Below are 13,783 nucleotides of genomic sequence, written 5' to 3'. Positions count from 1 at the left end.
TTTCTATCACATTTTATATGATAATCGTATGTTATAAACTTATTAATAATAGCAATTACTTACATATTTTACTTTATAATTAATTATTTTTTTATCTCCTACAATTTACATGTCCCGTGAAGATAATTGAATTGACTAGCCTGCGTACAAAATTACATATTCGATTTTTCGGATCTCTGTATGTACGTTCTGTTTTTATTAATCTCAGTTTGTGTTAATATGTAACAATAATGTCTCGTAAAGATTTAATGTTGATTGCAAACATTTCTGCACCGGATAAAATAAAAACTCAACCTCAAAATATTAATGTCAGTGAGTTAAAGAAATTAATAGATACTTCTAAATTAGTAAATCTTGTAAATAAAGTTATTATGTATAATACGCACTTTAATAGTTTTTTAAATATTTAAAAAAAATCGATTAATTGGTACAGTCGCAATATGGGGGAGGGGACATATAGGGCGGTGATCCTATGTGTCCCCATTAAGTGGATTCTACTGTAATTATGATTTTTATGTTTGAGATTGAGTACTTAGTTTTTATATCTCAGTTAAGATTTGATCTGGGATGGTACACAATGTTTTTTTTTTTTTGAAATGAATATCAAATAATGTATACCAAAATTAACATAATACATACAATTATATAAATGTTGATACAAATAAATTGAAACTTGGGAGATTAATCTCTCAATTATTAAAAACAATTTTATAATTTTATTTACTAAGAATAATACTATGTAACAATGTAGGTTTAAACATGATGATTTTTAAATTAAAAGTAATTTTTATGATAATACATATATAAATATACGATATACATATACATATCGTACATTAATATTTTGTTTGAAATAATTGTTCGAATATAAAAATTAATAAGGGCTAGATTAAAATATAGTTAATTTATTTTATAATATTTAATTTAAAACTATAAAGACTATTATCTTTAGTATATAATCTAATCCTATCAATTTACAATAATAAAAGGGGATTTTTGTTTAAAAATAGAAGTTTGTACAATACAGAGCACTTTTTAAATGGTATAAAAAAACCTAATGCTAATTTATTACTCCTGCAAATTAAAATCCAAATATTACTTAATAAATAACGATAATTAATTAGTAAATTAATGAAATATTTTAAGACCCTAATAAAATTACCCGACAAATTGAAATTGTTTGTCCGACCCAAAAAAATATGTTTTTAACGTCAGTACAGTGAATTATTCTAATGATTTTAAATGATTTATTTCGTTATTTGTATAATATTCATATAATATAATATATATAGGTATATATATATAAATGTTATCATATGCGCAGATAAAATATTAAACATTTTTACAAAAAACAACGGTTTAACACGTATACTGATTTTACACAATTTCAAATATAAATTGTCCTAGATACATTATATAATATATACTATATAATTTGTTTAGGTCGAGAAAAAGTCTCGAAAATTGGAAATATTGTTTCGAAAAACCGGACAAAAACGTTATAGAACATCACAACTTAAAGTAAAATTTATCCTAAAATGACCGAGCCTGTCACATGCAACTATAATTGTTAAGTTAGCTATGCGCTACATTTATTTTCTTCCAATTTCCCTACTGTAATAATACGAAATGACGAGTAAGAAAAAATTGAAATTTTGTGAAAATTTTCAATAAAATCGACTCAAGTAGATATATGTATAAAAATTTAATAGTTGGTAATTTTATTTTTCATTCCGATAAAAATCTGAAAAAATGATTTGTTTTTACAAGTTCAAAGTAATAGACAAAAATATATAATTATATTATGATGTTGTGTCTTCAATGTCGTATGTTATGGCTTTTTGGATATTGAGTTTTCCACTTTAAGCCCTTTTATTAATCTGAAAAATAAAATGTCTATTATTAGAAAAATAGATCTTAATAAAATTATAACGATTTAGATATTTTAATAAATTGATAATAGTCTATAATAATATATACTCTTCCACTCCGTTTTTAGTGTCTGGTTCCGTCGTTTTGCTAAGAATTTTTTGCAAGGCACCAATCATGTAATCTATATTTAATCAATTAAACGGTTATAGCTGGGAACATAATTTGTATAAAAAAATGCACATACTTTTTGTTTGCTTTTTATCGTTGGCGCACGGGTCTATTGGTTTTTGTTTCCTTTTTCCCAATGAATTTAATTCTTTTAAGTATTTTGCTTCGCCAGAAATTGGATCTATTATTACTTTGATCACATTTAGCTTTCCCATTATATCTTCTTCATTAAACGATACAAACTTGTCCGTTGTAGGTTTTTCAGTACTAGAAACTACGAAAAACAAAACCGATCGAATTAATAATTGGTACTCAATATTATTCACATCATATTTGGTATAATTTTTATTCTTTGATCGGTTTGGTGTTGGATTTCTATCCTAATTATATCACGAGGTCTATTTAATGTAAGATACTCATCATTTTAAAAGTTATCGGATTTTTTGTAAATATTTTTTTTTACAAATTTTAAAGTGGTAACAATCACACGTTTTTAATTTTTTAATTTTTTTTTAAATATAATGAATTTTACTTCATTATGGTAATTGCATTGCATGTATAAAAGCCGAATCTTTAATGAGTAATTTTCCTCATAAATTTATAAATTTTAAGTTTATAAAAGTTTTGATTAGCGGAGTGGAGTGGTACTCATATACTCCGTAAAATGTTGACCTACAACTCAGTTCTTTGTCTTTAAAAATATATCATGGATAATACAATTCTTGTCCAACATTTTTAGAGATTGTAATTTTTTTAATGATATTATTGAAAAGATTAAGAACTTAAAAAAATTAAAATAATTTTCTTGGAAATGCTGTTTTGAAATGATTTAAAATGTCGTAAAAGAGATAATTTTCTGTGTTTTAAAACGACGAGTGCTTAGCTTATAATCATTATAATATTTACATTTCAATGGATAATAAACTAATTACTGCTATTGTATTAATCGTCTATATCATTATACAGTATTTTATCATTGCACATTCGTCTTCATCGCGAGATGTATAATGATAATATTTTATTTGTCAATTATCGCAATTCCGCGTAAGTGTACTAACTTTTTGAGTTTTTTTCACCGACGTCTTTTTCCATTTGCTCTAAGTCTTTTTTTCGTTTGTTTTCTTGCATCTTTTCGCCGACTTTGGCATAGAGCGATATCAGTTGTTCTTCTAGCTCGCCAACGATTTTCTCTATGCTATCTGGGTAACCATAGTCTACCTTCATGCATCTCAAAAATTCCAACGCCCATTGTAATTGATTGACGCCTGTGGTTGTATTAAAATGACGGACCAGACGACCATGGTGAAATTTAGAACGTAAAATTTGTGATGTAGTTATATTTATACGTTTGCGAGTTTAGCCCTATTTTTTATTGTTGTTATTATTACTATTAATTTAGGTCTAAGATTTTTACAAATTGATTCATTTTTTTACAGCGTCCTTTTAAAAATATAGTTGAATTGTGTCAACGAATCACATCATATTATCGTTGGATATGATAAAAATTTTTTCCATGTTATTATTGTATATTATAACTAGGTATAATAACGAAAAATACATATTTTATGGAAAGTAATTTAAAATTTTCAATTAAATAAAACCAATGACTTTGTTTTTGATTCAAGGAGTGTTAAAAAAATCTATGGATTATTTAAAAATTTAAAGTTCTAGATTTACTTTATATGGAAGTAAAAGTGTGTTAAATTCTTCTTAACATTATTCGATACATACCTATTACATATTTGATAGTTTTGAAAATATTGGTATATTTGTATATTCTATTAAACTTTAATGAAATTAAATGCATATTAAATCTTAGCCCTAGTTATTATTATTATATTCAAATATTATTATAGTTACATTATAGGTGTCTGGTAATAACACGTTTAGGTATATAATCATGATACGTTTGGACAGTGTATCTTATAATCAATCAATAAATATATATATATATATGTGAAGTTTACTCCTTTCTTTTATATAGGCTATATGTATAGTGTATAGTTTATAAGTTAGAAATTATATGATGTTAAAAACAAGAAGGAAACATAAAAAAAGATATAATAATGAAGCCGTAAGTACAAAATGTCGACGACGCGTCGCATACGAAGTTGAAACAATATACATTTAAATATACCGCGTACCTACCTCATACGCCTTACTGTGAAATGGAACTATTAGCAGTTATTATAGTGGACTCGAAAATCGATTTGAAATTTTCAAGCAGTTATATTTTTATTTTAACGTTTCTTATATTTTATTTTTTACTACTATAATTGTGGCTTGTTGAATGAATGATTATATGTATATTACATTTTTACTAATTACTTATGCATTTTTTACGTATTTTAATTGTTATAGTATTTCATATCAATTTGATGTGATATATTATATATTATATGTTCCTATTTGAATTGTATAAATATCATCAACACCTACATATTTTAGTATAATAAATGTCGTATATAGACTTATATACTTTTTTTTTACTATTTATTTAATGCCCAAACGTCATATATTTTTAGCAGTAGAAGATGTAAGCGCAAAAAAATAATTATCTGGTGTAAAAATGCTTAATTCTTAGATACTCGCGCTGTATACATTATAGATATTAAATTTAAAACTCTATCGATTAAAAACACCGAATGTAGGTACGTATAGGTTAGATTAAGACACGATAGATCGTCAGAGTTTTAGGGATAATATTTACTTTTCAGTACCATAGACTATATTTTCATATATTATGTATTTTGTGTAAGTACTAACTTGGTAAGCATTCGCGTAAGGCTTATTACAGTAACAATGAATTTTACAAAAACAATTAGGAATAAAGGAGTTTTGTATAACAAATAAAAATAGTATTAGTGAAAAAAACATTTCTTTTTTTATCTTAGATGCTAATGTTATGTATCAGATATATTTTTAAATTAGTGCTTATGTCTTATTAATTTTAACGTATATAATATGTATTTTAATTAAGTGATTTTTTAATACCAAATAGGTAAAAATGCTCAATCGTGCTACATCGAGGTGTCACTAAAGAGATAGTTTTGGGTCATCATTTTTGACCTTACAAAAGAAAAATGTATTAGCTTTCAGTCAATTTCCTGAAACAAATCACGAGATGTTTGTGCTTTTTTTATTGACAATTAATATTGTGGTAATATCAACTGTATTATATTACTAAATGAACCGTCTCCGATCGGCGAAGAATGTTTAAAAATTAACGTTTACTGGGGGAAGTAGTAAAACGAAGGTTTTATCATAAACGAAACTTTGTTTTGGTAACGACATTCATACTTACCAATTGATACCTCTCATAGTGACACCTACGATTATTTTATATTACTGTGTGTGTTACCAATTTGAATTTTTGATTTTTTGCCGTACACTGACCACAGTACTGTGATTAGGTTATCGAATAGGGTTGCGAACGGTTGTTGGAGTGAAAATGTTTTATTGTGCCCGGGTGGCGGCGACACTCGAAAATTGTACAGCATTGGACTGAACGAGAAGTTTTCACTAGGACTCTCGTTCTTGGCGGCAGGCATAGACCTGCAAAAGTCGATTAACCCGGATTACATTCAATTGGCATTGAATTGTACATGGAATTGTTTTACTCAGTTTTAGTCGTCATTTTACTTCAAAAATTATGATAATATGTTGGAAGTAATTTAAAATTTTATATTTTAATGAAACGTTGTTCGGTGACGCACACTATTTATTAAAATAATAGCCAACTGTTTTTATTTTTAGCCAGAAATCGTGTATTTGTATGGTAATAGAATTATAAATATAATAATATTATGCAAAGACATTTTATTTTGATTTACCGCGATATAAACAAAGAACTATGAAGTACACGTAGAAAAATATTTAAATTAAATAATATTTTTTATGGTTGGGCGTTGATCGGGATTGGATTTTTCGTTAAAAGCCTAGCTGCTATTGTGTTGTTTTAGTAAAACAAAATTACTCACTCTAATTTTAAAAGAATTCCATATTAATGCTTATCTTTATTTTCGTTCTAAAAAAATATATTAAAACTTCCCATAATAAATAGTTACGAGGTTATAACCGAGCCACATTTTTTTTTTTTACTTCTTTGAATTTTAATGAATGTGGTTTATAGATTTCTAGTTAAAATATTTAATTAACTGAGACAATTTTATAAATGTCCTTAGGCTATTGCTTTGAAACTATCACGGAAAAATCTTATATTTTTTCAGAATAAATGTCGAAGTAAGGATTATCACAGACTATGAGAATTATTAGAACCATCCACATGAATGAAAAATAAAACATTTTTTTGTAGTCACAGAGCATTTTCGTTCGTTATTTTCTAGTAAATCCAAAAGGCGTGTACATATTACTATAACAACACTTTTACACTAATGATAATTTCTGACTGACATAATATACACAATGCATACCTATACATCAAGTTACCCATAAAAAGTCCCTTGGAATCTAGATAATGCATATATTGTAATCACTATTATAAAACATTATTTTTAATAAATATTCATGATTCGATTTCGTTAAAATCATATACAGTCTTTCGAAACGGTTTTTTTTTTACTACTCTCTCCCACCAAAAATATATACTCTACAATGTACGATATATTTACGCAGATACTCATTATTTTAAAAAAGTATTAATACTTTTCAATTTTTTTTTTTTTTTTTGAAGTATCAAAATTTTATAATATTTTTACCTATTTTTTATCCTTTATTATAATAGCTCTTTTTTTGTAGGTAAATCCAGAATTAATTTTTGATCTTTATATAGAAGTTATTTCAAAAATAAATAGAACTATTTTTTTATGAATTTTCATAATAGAGTTTTTATTTTTGTATATGTAATTTCATGACGAGATACCTATAGCTCCTCAAAGTTAAGTATAGTGCCCGATTAGTACTTATAATATATTTATTGTAATACTAATAGTAATGGATCCACTACTCTCATACTTGTTTAAAACTATTAACCGACGCCTAATCACTGGGAAGTATCCTTATAAGTTATAATAAGTAATGACCGGATCGATAAGCAAAAACATTGTTAAATTTTTTTATGCCAATAGGTACTTCTCCGTCCAATTGGCTATATTTAGTATACTTAATGAGGTCTAAGATCCATACTTAAACAATTTAAGGTCGTAACTTTAATTGTTTGGTATTACTATAGAATGAATAAAATAAAATGTATTTTATTGTCATACTATAAAGCTTACCTTGAACTTTTTATTATTTAACTTATTATTTTAATTTTTATATATTTCAAATTATTTTTTATTGTTTTTGATATGATTAATTTGAGTTCCGGATGATATAACTACATAGTTAAATCGGTATATGATATAGATTAAGAATACTAATCAAATTATTAATACATTAAAATAATAATACTGTATTTTTTAATGTATTTTATTTAAAATTAATTAATTTTAAAATATGCTAAAATGCCGGTATTATGTATGGTAATTGGATACTTGCTTATTTAATTGGCAGCATCTTTTAGTAAGTTTTTTAAAATTGAGCTGTTAAAAATCAAAGAATAAATTATTAAAATATGCCTAATGACTTTTTAATGTATTTCTCTTTTAATCAAATTTGTTATTCTATATAATATAATATTTTTATTTAAATATTGTGTATATATGGATCATTTAAATAATTGTTTGATGTATTGCTTCCGGGAATAACTAGTAAATCTTGCAAAGTTACACTGTAAAAATTAACTCTCCGTTTAAGAATAATAGTTTATCAGTTATTTAAAAAATATAGTTATAACACCGTAGTATACATTTAAATCCTGGATATTCTAAGATCATTTACATTTTACAAAAAATATCTTTACTGAAGTTTAAATTTGCTACGTTGAACGAATACTAGCCAAATATACATAGATACACAATTCATTTTTATTTAATTTAGAGTCCTGGATATTGATGTCACTGAGTCATAGTTTTAAAATCTGTATTATATTTTAACATCTTGTTTATGTGATAAGATCAAACCATGATTATGTTTTTTATTTCTATAATAATTATTAATAGATATATTACGAGTATTATATGTGTATAAAATAAATTATAATTAAATGCTTCAAGACGTATAGCATTAAAATTTTTACACATCATAATATATAAAATGTATAAATTTTACGTACAAGTCATGACTAAGTAATCTTACTATATTCAGTTTTAAAAAAACTAGAGACAGTGGAAAGCAACTGTCGATATTTATAATATTACTGACAACATTATAGGTAGATATCAGTCACTAGTTAACTATTTAATTTATAAGTTATACATTTCTTAAATGCATTTATTGATTAAGGTGATCGCACATTTCATATTTCTTACTACACATTATAATAAAGCCTGAGAAATTGGTGATGTTTCAATGTTCAAAAAAATTTGTGTTGTAAGAGGTTAGTTGTTTTAGATTAATAGAAGTAAAATTATAATATCAAATAAGACATTTTTTTCAATTGCGCGATAGTATGGTACAATTCGTAAAATAGAGATTAAAAATAATTGAAAATTTTAGAAAAAGATTATTTGGAATAAATAATTTATAAAAAGTTGTTTCATTTGTTTTACCTGTACAATTTTTTCCTCTTCTCATCTTTCATCACATATACTCACCGTAAACATTATTACAGATTGTATACATATTTCTAACAAAAGATATATATATATAAAAATATGTTTTATCTTTTGGCTTTTTAGCATACCATAAAATTGTTTTCAATTATTTCAAAAGATTTTAACGTATACGGTATTAATGATGTCAACATAAGAATATTAGCACTTATTGTTTAGTTATTTATTTCGATTTCGGTGTGCGGTGTGAGGTATCCTAATAGTGTGATAATCGGAAATGCTTATGAAATCGTTTCACGAAAATATAACAATTTTAACAAACCGCGAAGTTTACTATGTTTATCACAACTTATTCTAATGGTACTGAAAAATGTTTTTTTGTTGAAATTACTTTTATTCTCTACTAAGTCATAGATTAATATAATCTGTACTCATACTAAGTGTTGCTAATGGGTTACCCTCGTATTATCCTGCTTATTTACTCTCTTCAAATACGCTTATTGTACTTTTAGTATAGATTGTGTTATTTCTTATATAAAAAAAAAAAAATGTTGAAATTATTATTAAACATAAAATAGCGTATACCCAAGCATGGAATTGTACCTTGTAGTAAAATAACAATACTTTTATTGTGATAAAATGTACGCACGATTGCATGTTGTTTAAATTTTAGCATAAATTTAAATTGTATGATACTATTGTGTTATACTATTAAAACTATTATAAGTTTATAAGAATCGATTTTTAAATTCATTTTGGTACGACAAACGATAACCAGGTATTTTTTTTTTTTAATAACAATCATTTTATTTTTAATAAATATAAATTTTAATATTATTCCTGTTATTTCTTTTGTAAATAAAATAGGTTCCTAGTGATGTTTGTATAGAAAGTTTATAAATGTTAATTTACGTGATTAAAAAATTACGTATACGTCCGTACATGACGAAAGTAAGTGGATACTATTTTCGGTTATAGTTCACTAGGGTCTGATCTACATTTTGTTTTTCAAGTGCAATGCTATACTAAGAAGTTGACTATATAATAATAATTATTAGATTGGTAGTATATAATAATACATAATATATAATACATAATAATATTAAAACATAGTTTTCACTGCTTATGTATTATTCAAACTAACTCAGTTATTTATTGTTTTTAAGGTGAAATGTTCTACTTAAATTTTGAATTCAAAATTTAAGAACTAAGCACTTAATGATACACGGGAGATTTACTTTTAAATTTTAGTTTTACTAATGCTGACAAAACAATCTTAAAATTAGTTAGAAATTTAAAATGTTAATATGTATAAGCGGTTGTTATACAAAAATCAAACAAGTTATTTTGTAAAGTTTGTGCAAAATTTTCAAAAATTAGTAGAATTGGTTGTTAAAATTTACGCCCGTGTTAACATTCGATTCCTAGATATGTTAGATGAGGAAATAATTTATAAATATATTTTTTTATTTGATTTTTGATAATATAACTTAATTTATTTACACTAATATACTATCAATACTTTGATTAATATAATATAAGTGTGACATATCACAATTAATTAATAAAAAAAATTAAAACTAAGATTATTAAGTCATGGTTGTAGAAATATTTAGAAACTATAAACTGATAATTTTAGTCTCGTATAAATTTCTCATTTTAAATTAAATAGGTTTATCAAATTTTACTAAATATTAAAATTTATAATTCATTACAAACATCCTCGCTGCTCAAAATTATTATTTTTATAAAAATAATAAATTATTTTATTTTTCTAGCAAGTAATAATTTATATAGGCAGTTATAATAGGATTTATGTATTTAAATGTTTTAAATTAAACTAAAAATTATTTAAACAAACAGAATACATTAGTGCTGATAATTTATTTCAAAGAAAATGGATGAGTTGTTTATAGTCACACCACACCATAGTTATAATGTTAAATGGTGTTAAATGCTCTATAAAATTAATAAAAACCCGAAAATTAAAAAAAAAACAACAGTTTAATTGATTTATAAGCTAAAATAAATAAATATATAAATAAATGTTTTTTATAAATAATTTGAAAGCGTCAAATAATTTATTTATTTTTTTAAATATTTCAATTTATTTTAACTTACCGCCATACAAAGGTTTACCAATACGCGTGTAACGAAAGTATACGAATAAATATATAACCGTGAAACATTTAGATCGTTGGAACAATGTTCACTCTTTAATCATTTAAACATGTCCATACTAAAATAATATATGTTTCGGTTCGCGTATCGCGTAGGTACGCTCATCGATAACGCGTACTATAATTGGCTTAATTAATGGATTGTTATGCAAACTTTCGTCTCGTCCTTAATCATGTCAATTCAATCGTTATATAATAGTTGTTTTGTACTTAATTTAAGCATATTTGATATGTAATTATATTGTTATATTATGTAACAGTCGTTGTATATTACACTGTCCGTCACTATAATATATATACTGAATGATTCAATGAGCACAGTGTTCATCCCTTTATTTTTCTTATGATGCAGTTATTTAAAATCTGATTTTTTGAATCATTAAATATAAATATTTTAAGATCATATTTACAAGTTCTTGAGATCTTACATACTATTTAAGAAGTGTCCCATGGAGATACAAATTTATATTTTTAAAATGTGAACTCCACCTTTTTTATTTTAAATATAAATTATGTAATGAATTGTTTTTCTGAAAACTTGAACGTATCAAAATCAAAATTTGAATGTCTAATTTTTGAGTTATTTAACTTGGTGTACTAGGGATAATATCAAGTCAGTGATAACAGGTTTAAAAGATAATATGAGGGCTATAAGTAATTGATATTAGCCAATCAAAACTTATGATTTGTTAAAATTGTTCAAGTATAATAAGTATTTTAATATAGTATATTAAGTATATCTATTTTATATTTTTGTAAAACTATTGTCCATTTTTAAGAACTATTGTTTTTGGTATAAGAATTGTGATAATTTAGAACTATTTGTTTGAATTTTGAATTAGGTATTTATATTAAAATTTTCAAAAAAATTACCCAATCAATTATTTTGTAGTAAAAAAGAAGGAGGAGCGAGTTAATTTGAAAAATAGATGCTTGTATTACTACAAAACACTTTTTGAGTAGAATACAACAAATCTCAAGAATTTAGAAGTATAGTCTTTAAGTACATCAAACAATTTGAAAAATCAAAATTTTGTTGAATTTATCATTAAAGGAAACTAAAGGGAATAAACATGTTTATGGTGAATCATTATATGTATAGAACATCGGTAAGAAATCGATTATTTTTATAGTTGAGCGCTGCTAACTCATAGGAAATTAGTTTTCCTGACACTAAAACCTTTGAATCTGTTCATCTGTTTAGTAGTCGGACGCTATTTATTGTTTTAGCCGGTAACACGGAACTTATAAATATATACATATACTCGTATATACATATTATGGTTATTGTTATTACGACGGATAACTTCGGGCCTCGGTTCCGGTTAAATATTTATTGCGTTACATAACTACGCGTTAAGCCACGGAAAGTTCTATTTCCGTTTATTTTTTAAGGTTGATAATGTTTTTTTTAAATTGTTTACATTCAACCCAAATCCATATCATATGGTTTGTCGTCTGTTTTAAATGTCTTGAACTTAGCATTTTTTCTGTTTTCTTAGACAATTTTACATTGGGTCATTATTATACAGTTTGCAGCAGACTAATTTTAAAAGTGCAAGCCAAACCACTGTCGTATTGAGATTTCATACATTTAATTATGTTTTTAATATAAATATTGATGATATTTATGCAAGTGCCGTGGTCGTTATGATATTACTATATTTATTAAATTATTACTATAGTTGAGTACAAAAGTATATAATATTTTTGTAATGTAACTTGTGAGTAATTCATATTTCTGTATGATATTGTATCATTTGCCTAAATATTTTTGTATGTATTTTATCAATAAATTAATTTTTAAATAATTTTTAGTATTAAGGAACCAATCACTAATGAAAAATCACCTATGCAAAAATAAAACTTATTAAAAAAAAAAAACAAGAACAAATTTTTTTTAAATTTTATAATGTTTCATAATTTTATATTTCATGAAATTTTCAAACTATTAAGATAATAAAAGAGTTACCTATTCTTATTTAGATCAGTTTCAGCATTGTATGTAAGGAAAATTAGGTTTTTTACATTTAATCAATCGGATAAATATAGATACAATTTATATATGCCAAAAGTTTTAGGGCCAAGTTAAATTAAGTTTTTAATTTCGTAAGAATAATAGTTACTTAACGAATTAAGAATCGTGTGATTCTTTAATTCGGCGTTTTTTAAACTGTTTTCCGTGGAACCTTGGATTCCACGGAGATCACTTCAGGGTTCCGTGAAGCTTTAGTAATTATTTTCCAAATTTTTAAGAAAATTGCTTTAAATATATAACTTAAGATTAGTAGTGACTAGTGGCTAACGGGGAAAAAATATTTGTATGTATATTAAATAATAATGAATATGGTATAGTCTATATTATACAGTCTATACTTTATAGCAGTGGTTTTTATAACCTTTTATAGATCACGGACCCCCTTATTACTATTTTTTGAATACCTTTTTCTTTTATGAAACATCTTATGTTATCATAACCAAATTTTTAATAATTTTTATTACACTTCATTTTTCATAAAAAAATATCATAAATAAGATAAAATATATCTATCTTTTTAAATAATATAATAACATTATATATGAAAAACAAAATAAGAATTCAACTGTAAAAATGTACTCATGTGACGTATTGATGTATGTTATGTGTTGGTTGTCGCGGACCCCCATATATGAGTATCACGGACCCCTAGGGGGCCGCAAGCCATAGATTAAGAATCGCTGCTCTATAGTATAGTTATTAATTAAAATAATTATAATTTTTATGCAAATAGTCCTAAAAAAAGCTAAAAAGCTAAAAAAAAAGTAGGGGTTATACGATAAGAGTGGACACCAAAAACGGTTTTACAGAAAAACAATTTAAGAAACGCGTTCAATCAATCTCGATTGAAATGCGTTAACGCAGATTTTTTGTAAAATTTCAAATATCTAATTATTAGTGGAATTTACATA

General features: G+C 24.8%; 2 protein-coding genes across 2 annotated transcripts in view; one reads left to right on the top strand and one right to left on the bottom strand.

The window, feature by feature from the left end:
* The window catches only part of LOC112602435 (uncharacterized protein PF07_0086-like), a 33,240-nt gene that overhangs the window by 6,986 nt on the left and 12,471 nt on the right, over positions 1–13,783 (top strand). The gene's annotated exons all lie outside the window — the stretch shown is intronic.
* Positions 1,813–5,677, bottom strand: LOC112602438. Its single transcript, XM_025350509.1, has 6 exons — positions 5,661–5,677; positions 5,402–5,595; positions 3,099–3,305; positions 2,117–2,314; positions 1,981–2,053; positions 1,813–1,880 (listed from the first exon to the last, which is right to left on the bottom strand). The coding sequence occupies exons 1-6, from the start codon at positions 5,675–5,677 to the stop codon at positions 1,832–1,834; spliced, it is 738 nt and encodes a 245-aa protein (XP_025206294.1). The 3' UTR covers positions 1,813–1,831.

The sequence above is a fragment of the Melanaphis sacchari genome, unplaced genomic scaffold (assembly GCF_002803265.2).
Source record: "Melanaphis sacchari strain LSU unplaced genomic scaffold, SCAv2.0 Contig88_pilon_pilon, whole genome shotgun sequence".
NCBI lineage: Eukaryota > Metazoa > Arthropoda > Insecta > Hemiptera > Aphididae > Melanaphis > Melanaphis sacchari.
The sequence above is the reverse complement of the archived record's forward strand: the minus strand, read 5'-3'. Positions and strand labels throughout refer to the sequence as shown.